The sequence below is a fragment of the Pristiophorus japonicus genome, chromosome 5 (assembly GCF_044704955.1).
Source record: "Pristiophorus japonicus isolate sPriJap1 chromosome 5, sPriJap1.hap1, whole genome shotgun sequence".
In the NCBI taxonomy this organism is placed as follows: Eukaryota; Metazoa; Chordata; class Chondrichthyes; family Pristiophoridae; genus Pristiophorus; species Pristiophorus japonicus.
Genome location: NC_091981.1, coordinates 290,711,431 through 290,725,687, shown reverse-complemented (window position 1 = coordinate 290,725,687; position 14,257 = coordinate 290,711,431). Strand labels below are relative to the sequence as shown.

Here is a 14,257-nt window from a genome sequence, read left to right as displayed (position 1 = left end):
GGTAAATTATTGATCTGATTAGGAAATTGGCTGAACGGCAGGAGACAGAAATAATGGGCAGGTACTCTAATTGGCTGAATGTGACGAGTGGTGTCCCGTAAGTGGTGTCTTGGGGCCTCAACAATTCACTATATTTATCAACGACTTAGATGATGGGATAGAAAGCCACATATCCAAGTTTACCGATTACACAAAGATAGGTGGCGGCATTGTAAGCAGTGTAGATGGAAGCATAAAATTACAAATATATTGATAGATTAAGTGAATGGGCAAAACTGTGGCAAATGGATGTCAATGTAAGCAAATGTGAGGTCATCCACTTTGGACCTAAAAAGGATAAAGCAGGGTACTTTCTAAATAGTGAAAAGCTAAAATTAGTGGAGGTCCAAAGAGACTTGGGGACCCAGGTACGTAGATCATTAAAATGTCAGACACGTACAGAAAATAATCAAAAAGGCTAATGGAATGCTGGTCTTTATATCTAGAGGACTAGAATACAAGAGGGTAGGAAGTTATGCTGCAGCTGTACAAAGCCCTGGTTAGACCATACCAGGAGTACTGTGTTCAGTTCTGAGCTCCACACCTTAGGAAGGATATATTAGCCTTGGAGGAAGTGCAGTGTAGATTTACCAGAATGATACCTGGACTTCAAGGGTTAAATTACAAGGAGAGATTACACAAACTAGGGTTGTATTCTCTGGAATTTAGATGGTTAAGGGGTGATTTGATCTAAATTTTCAAGACACTAAGGTGAATTGCTCCAGTCGAGAAAGAGCAATTATTTTCGTTGATTGGAGATTCCAGGACTCGGGGGCATAGTGTAAGAAGTAGAGCCAGGCCTTTCAGGAAAAGTTCTACATGCATAGGGTTATAGAAGATTGGAACTCTCCTACAAATGACTGGTCAATTGTAATTTTAAATCGGCAATTAATATATTTTTGTTAACCAAAGGTATTAAGAGATAGGGCCAAAGGCAGGTATATGGAGTTAGGTCGCAGATCAGCTGTGATCTCAGTGAATGGCGGAACAGGCTCCAGGAGCTAAATGGCCTCCTCTTGTACCTATGTTCCTAATCCGACCCCCATTTCCATAAATAACACAGCACAGCCAAACATGTAATAAATCTCACACTACACCCCAGATAACCAGAGGTCAGCGGGTCTAATGTACTGAGTGTGCGCGAATATAAAACTCAGTTACAAGAGGAGAATTTATTTTTGGGAAGGTGTCAAAATTCCTATTTTGTTGCATCCCTTTTGATGTGTCGGGGAGACGGAGGATAGCTGTACTGCTGTCACGATAAACACTAGCAATTTTCATTCCTCCTCCACAATTCTCAGCACATCCCCACAGCAGCAGGGCTGAGATGGAGAGCTGAGTACAGCAAGTTTAGAATCCACTTCCCAACAGCAGTGCGCCAGCCCATTAGAGGAGACTGGTAGTGATCGAGAAGGGGGATCACATTCTGCCTGCCCACTACAGTAGAGCCAGACAGGAAGAGACCAGGGGATGACACTGTGTCTGACCACAGTCTGGGAAAGGATAGGGATCGTATGAACATAAGAAGAACATAAGAAATAGGAACAGGAGTAGGCCATTTGGCCTCTCGACCCTGCTCCGCCATTCAATAAAATCATGGCTGATCTGATCCTGGCCTCAACTCCACTTCCCCGCCCGCTCCCCATAACCCTTGACTCACTTATCATTCAGAAATCTGTCTATCTCCACCTTAAATATATTCAAAGACCCAGCTCTCTGGGGCAGAAAATTCCAAAGATTCACGACCCTTAGAGAAGAAATTATTCCTCACTTCTGTTTTAAATGGGTGGACCCTTATTCTGAAACAATGCCTCCTAGTTCTAGATTCCCCCATGAGGGGAAACATCCTCTCTGCATCTACCCTGTCAAACCCCCTCAGAACCTTATGTTTCAATAAGATCATCTCTCATTCTTCTAAACTCCAATGAGTATAGGCCCAACCTTTTCTCATATGGCAACCCCTTCACCTCAGGAATCAACCTCATGAACCTTCTCTTAACTGCCTCCAATGCAAGTGTATGTACAATGAGTATATGGTAAATGAGGGTACGGGGCCGAGAAGAGGCGAGGGCCCAGGGGCAGCACGGGCCAGCCCACACTGCGATTTGTGTGCATACTAGCTCCATGCAGCAGAGCAGGTCTCCAGTCGTCCGGGTTAACCCTTGCCACTGGATAAAGGTCTACTAGCTCTGTCAAGCCCGTGTGGTGGCTGATGTACAACAGTCACCACACGTTAAAAAAATCCACGCACAGGCATCTTCCACCCCTGGAGTTCAGAACTGGAATATCGGGTCCTTCATTGAAACATCTATGAACTCATCCCTTTTGGTGTGGAAGCAAGTCACCCTCGTTCGAAGGACCACCTATGATGATGATGATCCTTCCTTAAATAAGGAGACCAAAACTGTATAGTACTCCAGGTGTGGTCTTACCAACGCACCCCACTAGTTACAGTTTGCCAACCTGAAAATGACCCATTTATCCCGACTCTCTGTTTTCTGTTAGTTAGCCAATCCTACATCTATGCTAATATAGTACAGGGCATCACCAACCCTGTGAGCTCTAATCTTGTGCAGTAACTTTTTATGTGGCACCTTATGGAATGCTTTCTGGAAATCCAAGTACACCACATCTACTAGTTCTCACTTATCCACTCTACTCGTTACATCCTCAAAGAACTCCAGCAAATTTGTCAAACACGATTTCCCTTTCATAGAACCATCCTGGCTCTGCTTAATTGCATTATGATTTTTTTTAAATGGCCTACTACGATTTCCTTAATGGACACCAGCATTTTCACAATGACAAATGTTAGGCTAACTGGTCTATAGTTTCCTGTTTTCTGTCTGACAGTCTTGGAAAGGGCAGGGGTCAAGCTGTGTCTGACCACAGTCTGGGAAAGGACAAGGATCAAGCTGTGTCTGACCAGTCTGGGAAAGGACAGGGGTCACGCTGTGTCTGACCACAGTCTGGGAAAGGACAGGGATCACGCTGTGTCTAACCACAGTCTGGGAAAGGACAGGGATCACACTGTCTGACCACAGTCTGGGAAAGGTCAGGGATCACGCTGTCTGACCGGAGTCTGACAGTCTAGGAAAGGTCAGGGGTGACGCTGCACCATGACTACAAATCTCATCAGTTCCTTAAAAAACCCTTCTCGCGCCAAAGAGTGCTCTTTGTTTAAATATAAAAAAGTTGCTGTGACTCAGCTCCTCCTGCCTCCCCACCGATCAGCTGTACAAGCTGCAGTTTCCACCCATAATAAAACTATCGGACCAAGTCAGGTTGGATATTATTCCGCTTCTACCCATCAGTTCTCCCCTCTCCTGAAGCATCCACTGTGTGCCGGGGTGCAAGTTATCAGGACACGGGTACCCGAGGCACCTCAGTTAACTGTCCATTCTTTCCATGAGCCGGGTCAGTGACTGTTGGCAGAATATTCCACCATGAGGGGGGGGGGGGGGGGGGGTTCACAGCTGACCGGGGTTCTACCCAACCTCCACTCATGCACTCTCAGCAGGGCGTCACTGGCTAGCGATCAGGAATGGGGAACCCGGGACAATTATTCCTTCGCTAGCCTGGGGTGCGGGCAAGGTAAGTTAACCTACAGCTGAGATTAGAAAGCTCAGCAGAGAGCAGTCTTGAGATGTTCCTGGTCTCAATCACTCAGTTGGTTAAGGCATCAAGTGAAAAAACCAACACTGTTTTGATTTTTGTATTAAAATTAAAATTATACAGGTACATGCAATTACCAATCGTCAAATCATTAACAGATTTAATAAAAAAACGCTGATAACCAGTGCGCTGCAGTGGAACTGTGCCAATTAGTACCTGTTGGTGGGGCCGCGGTTCTGGCGTAGCTCATTAAGGAGGTAGTCCTTCACTCCCATTATCACCGCCTGCAGGCACTGCTTGTTGGGCTTCTCCCGGATCACGTCACGGTCGCAGTGCTTGCACCTTTTCAGGATGGTCGAGAAGTTGAGAATGCTGAAGGGCCATCTCTGCACCACATCGCGCAGCACCAGTGTCCGCAGGTCCAGGAAGGCGGCTTTAAACAGCACTGGGTAGATCTCGCGAGGGATGTAGTCCAGGGCTTTGCGGGTCGAGGCGTGGTCCGCTATCACTTTCTGCGCACAGAAGAAGACCAGAGAATGCATCCTTCCAAACAAACAGCCCAGATCAAGGTGATGTCGCAGTCAACGGATGGCTGCAACAGGAGAGAGAGATACCAGTCAGACCCGAGAAACACATTGTCTCCAGTGACTCTCTGTGCCAGCACCTGGTACAGGCAGATAGCTACCATCTGGAGTACCTGATCCCAGCTCAACCATGGTCAACTGCTCAGTGGAGCCTTGCAGGAAATTAACACAGTCCATTAATGAGCATCATTAATAATGCATTAGTCGGTTTCAAATAGTTCACTTCTGCTATACTTTTCCTGTATTTCTTGACCAATGGCGCGATTGGACACCTGCTCGTAAGCTGCAGCAACTGTGCAGCTGGTAACTGGAAGATACATAAGAAATAGGAGGAGTAGGCCATTTGGCTGATCTGATCATGGGCTCAGCTCCACTTCCCTGCCAGCTCCCCATAATCCTTTACTCCCTTATCGCTCAAAAATCTCTCTATCTCCACCTTAAATATATTCAATGACCCAGCCTCCACGGCTCTCCGGGGCAGAGAATTCCATAGATTTACAACCCCCAGAGAAGAAATTTCTCCTCATCTCAGTTTTAAATGGGCGGCCCCTTATGCTAAGACTATGTCCCCTAGTTTTAGTTTCCCCCATGAGTGGAAATATCCTCTCTGCATCCACCTTATTAAGCCCCTTCATTGTTTTATAAGTTTCAATAACATCACACCTCATTCTTCTGAACTCCAATAAGTATAGGCCCAAACTACTCAACCTATCTTCATAAGTCAACCCCCTCATCACCGAAATCAACCTAGTGAACCTTCTCTGAACAGCCTCCAATGCCAGTATATCCTTCCTTAAATACGGAGACCAAAACTGCACACGCAGTACTCCAGGTGTGACCTCACCAATTTGTAGCAGGACTTCTCTGCTTTTATACTCCATCCCCCTTGCAATAAAGGCCAACATTCCATTTGCCTTCCTGATCACTTGCTGTACCTGCATATTAACTTTTTGTGTTTCATGCACAAGGACCCCCAGATCTCTCTGTACTGCAGCACTTTGCAATTTTTCTCCATTTAAATTATAATTTGCTTTTCTATTATTTCTGCCAAAGTGGATAACCTCACATTTTCCCACATTATACTCCATCTGCCAAATTTTTGCCCACTCACTTAGCCTGTTTATATCCCTTTGCAGATTTTTTGTGTCCTCCTCACAATTTGCTATCCCACCCATCTTCGTATCAGCAAACTTGACTACATTACATTCAGTCCCTTCATCCAAGTCATTAATATAGATTGTAAATAGTTAAGGACCCAGCATCAATCCCTGCGGCACCCTATTAGTCATTGTTTGCCAACCGGAAAATGACCCATTTATGCCGACTTTCTGTTCTCTGTTAGTTAGTCAATCCTCTAGCCATGCTAAGATATTACCCCCAACCCCGTGAGCTTATATCTTGTGCAGTAACCTTATGTGGCGCCTTATCAAATGCCTTCTGGAAATCCAAATACACCACATATACTGGTCCCCCCTTACCCACTCTGCTCCTTACATCCTCAAAGAACTCCAGCAAATTTGTTAAACATGATTTCCCTTTCATAAAACCATGCTGATTCTGCTTGATTGAATCATGCTTTTCCAAATGTCCTGCTACTGCTTCCTTAATAATAGACTCCAGCATTTTCCCAACAGCAGATGTTAGGCTAACTGGTCTATAGTTTCCTGCTTTTTGTCTGCCTCCTTTTTTTTAATTGGAGCGTTATATTTGCGGTTTTCCAATTCGCTGGGACCGTCCCAGAATACAGGGCATTTTGGTAGATTACAACCAATGCATCCACTATCTCTGCAGACACTTCTCTTAAGACCCTAGGATGTAAGCCATCAGGTCCAGGGGACTGGTCCGCCCTTAGTCCCATTATTTTGTCTAGTACGACTTCATTAGTGACAATGATTGTATTAAGTTCCTCCCTCACTATAGCCCCTTGATTTTCCACTATTGGGATGCTTTTAGGATCTTCTACGGTGAAGACCAATACAAAATATTTGTACAACGTCCCTGATATTTCCCTGTTCATTATTAATTCCCCAGTCTCATCCTCTAGGGGACCAACATTTACTTTAGCCACTCTTTTCCTTTTTATGTACCTGTAAAAACTCTTACTATCTGTTTTAATATTTCATGCTGGTTTACTTTCATAATCTATCTTCCCTCAATTTTTTTAGTCGATCTCTGCCAGCTTTAAAAAATGTCCCAATCCTCTGGCCTCCCATTAGTCTTGGCCACATTGTATGCCTTTGTTTTCAATTTGATACCATCCATTATTTCCTTAGTTAGCCACAGATGATTATCCCTTCTCTTACAGTCTTTCCTTCTCTTTGGGATATATTTTTGTTGCGAGTTATGAAATATCTCCTTAAATGTCTGCCACTGCTCATCATCCATCCCCCCATACTTCAGTCTATTTTCCCAGTCCACTTTAGCCAACTCTGCCCTCATACCTTTGTAGTCTCCTTTATTTAAGCTTAGGACCCCAGCTTGAGAACCAACTTTCTCACACTCCAACTGAGTTTGAAATTCAATCATATTATGGTCACTCTGCGTAGCCCCCGGCCTGCGAACACCATTGGAGCAGGCCGGGGAGCGGAAGGAGCAGCGTGGCTGCCTAGCCCAGTAGTCTGCGCAGCCCCCGCCCTGCGAGCACCATCGGAGCAGGCCAGGGAGCGGAAGGAGCAGCGCGGCTGCCTAGCCCAGCAGTCTGCGCAGCCCCCGCCCTGCGAGCACCATCGGAGCAGGCCAGGGAGCGGAAGGAGCAGCATAGCGGCATACCACTCCAGGGAACAGCACGTGCTGGAGCAGGAGAGCAACGGCAGTGAAAAAGGACATCACCAAGGTCCAGGTCGGTGATTGGAGCGTGGGCAGGTACATCATGAGTGGCGAGGTCAGGCCGAAGGAGCGGCGAGAGATTGCAGAGGGACATGATTGGGGCCCAGGAAAGGCGTGAGTTTGGGGCCCAGAAGAGGCGTGGGCCCAGGGGCAGCACAGACCAGCCCACACTGCAATATGTTTGCGCACTAGGTCCATGCAGCAGAGCAGAGCTCCAGTCGTCTTGGTTAATCCTTGCTACTGGACCAAGACCTCGCTCTGTCACGCCCGTGTGGTGGCTGGTGTGTAACGATCACCACATATTAAAAAAATCCAAGTACAGGCATCTTCCACCCGTCAAGATTTAGTTCGGACCTGGAATTTTAGATCCAGCATTGAAACACCTGTGAACTTTTTGACATGAAAGCAAGTCGTCCTCGATTCGAGGGACTGCCTATGATGGGGGTCACTCATTCCTAGAGGATCTTTTACTGCGAGATCATTTATTAATCCTGCCTCATTACACAGTACTAGATCGAAGAAAGCCTGCTCCCTGGTTGGTTCTGCAAGGAAACTTTCCCGGATACACTCTATGAACTCCTCCTCAAGGCTACCCTGACCAATTTGCTTTATAGTAAAATAGTAAGATAGTAAAATCAAACATTGATTTCCCTTTGTAGAAACATTTCATCTTCTCAATCACCCACCAAGATCAAGAAGTCACTGGTTTTTGCTTTGTTGCACTTAATCGTCAACAATAAACCAGGTTTTTACTACAAGAAATCCCATGCAAACCTCCTGCATTGTGTTTCGTTGTTATAATAATGCTGATTAATAGTAAAAATTTTATTGTTTGCATACTATCTTTCAGATAAGACGCTAATCAATAACTATACTTTATTGGCTGTAAAGCGCTTTGGGACATTCTCAAGTTATGGAAGATGCTTATACAAATACAAGCTCTTTCACTGATGTTTTTAGCACCTCCCTCTCCCGAGGGTGCTGGCTCACGCTGCAGGCTCAGTTTCACAGGCACTGTACATGCATCAACTATTGCAACCAGCGGAGGAAAAAGAACATATGAAATAGGAGCAGGAGTCGGCCATTTGACCCCTCGAGCCTGCTCCGCCATTTAATATCATCATGGCTGATCTGATCATGGACTCAGTTCCACTTCCCTGCTCACTCCCCATAACCCTTTAATTCCGTTATCATTCAAAAATCTGTCCATCTCCGCCTTCCACAGCTCTCTGGGACAGAGAATTCCAGAGATTTGCAACCCTCAGAGAAGACATTCCTCCTCCTCTTAGTTTTAAATGGGCGGCCCCTTAGTCTGAGACAATGTCCCCTAGTTTTAGTTTCCCCTATGAGTGGAAATAGAAACATAGGATATAGGTGCAGGAGTAGGCCATTCGGCCCTTTGAGCTTGCACCACCATTCAATAAGATCATGGTTGATCATTCACCTCAGTGCCCCTTTCCTGCTTTCTCTCCATACCCCTTGATCCCTTTAGCCGTAAGGGCCATATCTAACTCCCTCTTGAATATATCTAACGAACTGGCCTCAACGACTTTCTGCGGTAGAGAATTCCACAGGTTAACAACTCTCTGAGTGAAGAAGTTTCTCCTCATCTCAGTCCTAAATGGCTTATCCCTTATCCTTAGACTGTGACCCCTGGTTCTGGGCTTCCCCAGTATCGGGAACATTCTTCCTGCCTCTAATGTGTCCAATCCCGTCAGAATTTTATATGTTTCTATGCGATCCCCTCTCATTCTTCTTAACTCCAGTGAATATAGGCCCAGTCGATTCAGTCTCTCCTCATATGTCAGTCCTGCCTTCCTGGGAATCAGTCTGGTGAACCTTCGTTGCACTCTCTCAATAGCAAGAACGTCCTCCCTCAGATTAGGAGACCAAAACTGAACACAATATTCCAGGTGAGGCCTCACCAAGACACTGTACAACTGCAGTAAGACCTCCCTGCTCCTATACTCAAATCCCCTAGCTATGAAGGGCAACATGCCATTTGCCTTCTTCACCGCCTGCTGTACCTGCATGCCAACTTTCAATGACTGATGTACCATGACACCCAGGTCTCGTTGCAACTCCCCTTTTACTAATCTGTCGCCATTCAGATAATATTCTGCCTTCCTGTTTTTGCCACCAAAGTGGATAACCTCACATTTATCCACATTATACTGCATCTGTCATGCATTTGCCCACTCACCTAACCTGTTCAAGTCACCCTGCAGCCTCTTAGCATCCCCCGATCAGCTCACACCACCACCCAGCTTAGTGTCATCTGCAAACTTGGAGATATTACACTCAATTCCTTCATCTAAATCATTGATGTATATTGTTAATAGCTGGGGTCCTAGCACTGAACTGTGCGGCACCCCACTAGTCTCTGCCTGCCATTCTGAAAAGGACCCGTTTATCCCAACTCTCTGCTTCCTGTCTGCCAACCAGTTCTCTATTCACGTCAATACATTACCCCAAATATCATGTGCTTTAATTTTGCACACTAATTTCTTGTGTGGGACCTTGTCAAAGGCCTTTTGAAAATCCAAATACACCACATCCACTGGTTCTCCCTTGTCCACTCTACTAGTTACATCCTCAAAAAATCCGAGAAGATTGATCAAGCATGATTTCCCTTTCATAAATCCATGCTGACTTGGACCGATCCTGTCACTGCTTTCCAAATGCGCTGCTATTTCATCTTTAATAATTGATTCCAACATTTTCCCCACTACTGATGTCAGGCTAACCGGTCTATAATTACCCGTTTTCTCTCTCCCTCCTTTTTTAAAAAATGGGGTTACATTAGCTACCCTCCAGTCCATAGGAACTGATCCAGAGTCGATAAACTGTTGGAAAATGATCACCAATGCATCCACTATTTCGAGGGCCACTTCCTTAAGTACTCTGGGATGCAGACTATCAAGCCCCGGGGATTTATCGGCCTTCAGTCCCATCAATTTCCCTAACACAATTTCACGCTCAATAAGGATTTCCTTCAGTTCCTCCTTCTCACTAGGCCCTCGGTCCCCTAGTATTTCCAGAAGGTTATTTGTGTCTTCCTTCGTGAAGACCGAACCAAAGTATTTGTTCAACTGGTCTGCCATTTCTTTGTTTCCCATTATAAATTGGCAGAAGAACCAAAGGCGACATGGGGAAAAACATTTTTACGCAGCGAGTGGTTAGGATCTGGAATGCACTGTCTGACAGGATGGTGGAGGCAGATTCAATCGTGGCTTTTAAAGGGGAACTGGATAAGTACCTGAAGGAAAAAGATTTGCAGGGCTACGGGAAAGGGCGGGACGTAGGACTAGCTGAAGTGCTCTTGCAGAGACCCGGCACAGGCTCGACGGGCCGAATGGCCTCCTTCTCTGCAGTAACCATTCTATGAAAGCGAAGAATTACGTAAGAATTACAACAGAGAAACAGCCTTTTGTCACAACTAGTCCTTGTTACAGTTTATCTGTACAACCCCGCCTGTTCCCATATCGCTTTAGTTCCGTAAACCACCTATCTGACCTATTCCTAGATGTTACATGGTCTCTGTTTCAATCATGGACTCTGGTAGTGTATTTAATAGCCTCATAACTGGACAAGAACGTTGCCCCTGCTCTCTATCCTAAATGTCTTACATTTGAAACAATCCCTTTCTATCTACTCTGTCCCATTCTTCCAAAATTTTACACACCTCAGTTAACTCCTCCCTTAATCTCCTCTGTTCTAATGAAATGTCGTTTTTTGTCTTTCTTCTTTATATTGGTATTTCTTCACACCAGGGAGAATGTGCTGTAACCTCCCTATTTCCTCAACATCCTTTATATAGAGTGAAGCTTAAAACTGCACACATTACTCCAATTGTGGTCATACTATGGTTTTGGATAGATTCACCATTACATCTCAACTCTTGCATTCTTTCCTCCGGTCAGACAACTCAGTATTCCATTAACATTTTTTTTAAATGACCTGATCCACTTGAAGTGCTGCTTTTAACATCTTGTGAACCTGAAACCCAGATTTTGAGGATTGTAAGGCTGTTGTAAGAATAAAAGTGTTTATTAATTGATTCTGTGTATGTATAAATGTTAAAAGTATAGATTACACGGAAAGGCCTGTTTGTGTACGGATAAAATGGAAGCCCACAGATTGCCAGCATGGGCTAAATTTTGTAAGAAACAAAATGAAAGCCCCGAGAGCTGCCGCATGACTTTCGTGTATTGGAAAGCCATTTAAACTAATCAGAGATGGCTGAGCCAGACCAGCCAGCCACATGAGTGAGGAGAGCCAATAAGGAGCTGCCCTGGAACCAAAGTCCAATCAGGAGGCTTTCTGAGGACAATGGCCTTGAGGAATATAAAAAACACAAGCCAGGAACTTTTCTCCCCTCGCTTCTCGCCCTGCTGGACACAAGGCGAAAGACCTCCTGTTGAAGACCAGCCAAATCAGCATGCCGTGTCCAAACCAGCGGCAAAAGGGACATAACGTATATCACTCGTTATTATAACCTCATTGTAGCTCTGTTATAACATAATTGACAACTGTAATGTGCATGTGTGAGTCTTTTTAAGATAACTGATCACTGCTGCTAATGTGGTGTGTATGTTTTTAATAAATTATTCCAATTGTTTTGAATGAATCGTCTCTCTGTCAAATATAAGCCCAGAGAGATTCAGAAATCTTACACTGTGGAATGCACTGGTGATTGAAGCAGGGGACAATGTCAACATTTTATGTAATCCTCCAACTGCTCATGAACGATATTATAACAGATCGACAAAACACCAATGCATATCCCAGAAAATCATGTAGCAAGAGAACTTGCATTATTCAGTCACTGCAAATGAATGGCTTTCAGAATGCATTGTTACAAGACATACATCCCTCACACTGTAGTTCGATCTACTAGCATCTTAGATACAATATGTAGCAAATCTCCTGTAGCTCTGCCAACAATGAGTGCTGCGCTGATTTCAAAGGTCAGGAACCATGTAAAACACAATCACCAGGAATTTCCTTAGGACTTCTCCACTCAGCCTCTGTACTGTGCCAAATGGGTTTTCAGTTAATGTACATCGGCAAAGCAGAAATCCCAAGGAAATTCCTGGTGAATGTATTCTTCTGCTAAAGTGTAGGTGCGTCTCCATTAGAAAGAAAGACTTGAAGTTATATTGTGCCTTCTCAAAGTGTGTAACAGCCAATGAAGTACTTTTGGAGTGTGGACACTGTTGTAATGTAGGAAATGTGGCAGCCAATTTGCACACAGCAAACTCCCACAAACAGCAATGTGATAATGACCAGATAATCTGTTTTTGTTATGTTGATTGAGGGATAAATATTGGCCAGGACACTGGGGATAACTCCCCTGCTCTTCGAAATAGTGCCATGGGATCTTTTACATCCACCTGAGACGGGGCCTCGGTTTAACGTCTCATCTGAAAGACGGCACCTCCGACAGTGCAGCGCTCCCTCATCACTGCACTGGAGTGTCAGCCTAGATTTATGTGCTCAAGTCCCTGGAGTGGGACTTGAACCCACACCCTGACTCAGTGGTGCGTGTGCTACCCACTGAGCCACAGCTGACATTAGGAACAGGAGATCCTCAAGCCTGTTGCACCATTCAATTAGATGACGGCTGATCTGTCTCTTAACTCCATATCCCATAATACTCTCACCTAAAAATCTATCAATCTCGGTTTTGAAATTTTCAATTGATTCCTAGCACCAACAGCTTTTTGGGGGAGGTATAGAAGCCTGTATGGACAAAAGGCAATGTCAGACATTGTGGCTGTGGTATTTTTTGTTACAGTTTGTTTCTTTGTACTTCCCCCAAACAGTGATATGCACTAGATAGCGCGTGATACATATACATTAGATAAAGAGCCCAGTGTGCATTATATGAGAATTCTTTCAATTTAAAACTTTGTTTTCAGCTACCCTGACAGTCCAGCTGGAAAAATCAGTAAACAGCTGACCCATATAGAGCAGAAAGTTCCCAGGTGCAATTCCAGGTCTATGCTGAGTTAGAAAACTCAGCCAAGTTAAAGAAGGGAGAGGAAAAAAAAATTCACTATTTCCATTGATCACTATCCAGCCACAGTGCATATGTCGACCTCACGTGAATGGGGGATCAATTTGGCAGGAGGGTCGATGAAGGCAAAGCATATGACGTAGTATATATGGATTTTAGCAAAGCTTTTGATAAGGTCCCACATGGCAGACTGGTCACAAAAGTAAAAGTCCATGGGATCCAGGACAAAGTGGCAAATTGGATCCAAAATTGACTCAGAGGCAGGGAGCAAAGGGGAATGATTGATGGGACTGGAAGGATGTTTCCAGGGGGGTTCCACAGGGCTCGGTACTAGGTCCCTTGCTTTTTGGTATACACGTCAATGATCTAGACTTGAATATAGGGGGTATGATTAAGAAGTTTGCAGATGATAACGAAGAAGAAAGCTGCGGACTGCAGGAAGATATCAATCAACTGGTCAGGTGGGCAGAACAGTGGCAAATGGAATTTAATCCAGAGAAGTGTGAGGTAATGCATTTTGGGAAGGCTAACAAGGAAAGGGAATACACATTAAATGGTAGGACATTGAGAAGTGTAGAGGAACAAAGGGACCTTGGAGTGCATGTCCACAGATCCCTGAAAGTAGGCCAGGTAGATAAGGTGGTTAAGGCGGCATACGGAATGCTTGCCTTTATTAGCCGAGGCATAGAATATAAGAGCAGGGGGGTTATGCTTGAACTGTATAAAACTCTAGTTAGGTCACAGCTGGAGTATTGCGTGCAGTTCTGGTCACCGCATTACATGATTGCACTGGAGAGGGTAACAGGAGATTTACAAAGATGTTGCCGGGAGTGGAGAAGCGATGAGGGCAGATTGGTTAGGCTGGATTTGTTTTCATTGGAACAGAGAAGGCTGAGGGGAGACCTCATTGAGGTGTATAAAATTATGAGGTGCCTAGATATAGTGGATAGAAAGAGCCTAGTTCCCTTAGCAGAGGAGTCAACAACCATGGGGCATAAATTTAAAGTAATTGGTAGAAGGTTTAGAGGGGATATGAGGGGAAATTTTTTCATGCTGAGGGTTGTGGGGGTCTGGAACTCACTGCCTAAAAGGGTGGTAGAGGCATAAACCCTCACCATATTTAAAAAGTACTTGGATATGCACCTGAAGTGCCGTAACCTACAGGGCTATG

At 44.8% G+C, this 14,257-nt stretch overlaps 1 protein-coding gene across 4 annotated transcripts in view; it reads right to left on the bottom strand.

Moving 5' to 3' along the window:
- The window catches only part of LOC139264753 (leucine-rich repeat-containing protein 14-like), a 46,327-nt gene that overhangs the window by 29,910 nt on the left and 2,160 nt on the right, over window positions 1-14,257 (bottom strand). For 3 of the 4 annotated variants that reach the window (XM_070881799.1, XM_070881802.1, XM_070881800.1), the window contains exon 2: window positions 3,871-4,246. In XM_070881799.1, coding sequence (XP_070737900.1) covers window positions 3,871-4,196 — 326 coding nt within the window. In that variant the 5' untranslated portion in view covers window positions 4,197-4,246. Of the gene's footprint in view, window positions 1-3,870; window positions 4,247-10,323; window positions 10,447-14,257 lie in introns of all 4 variants that reach the window. The other variant, XM_070881801.1, reaches the window with a different exon arrangement.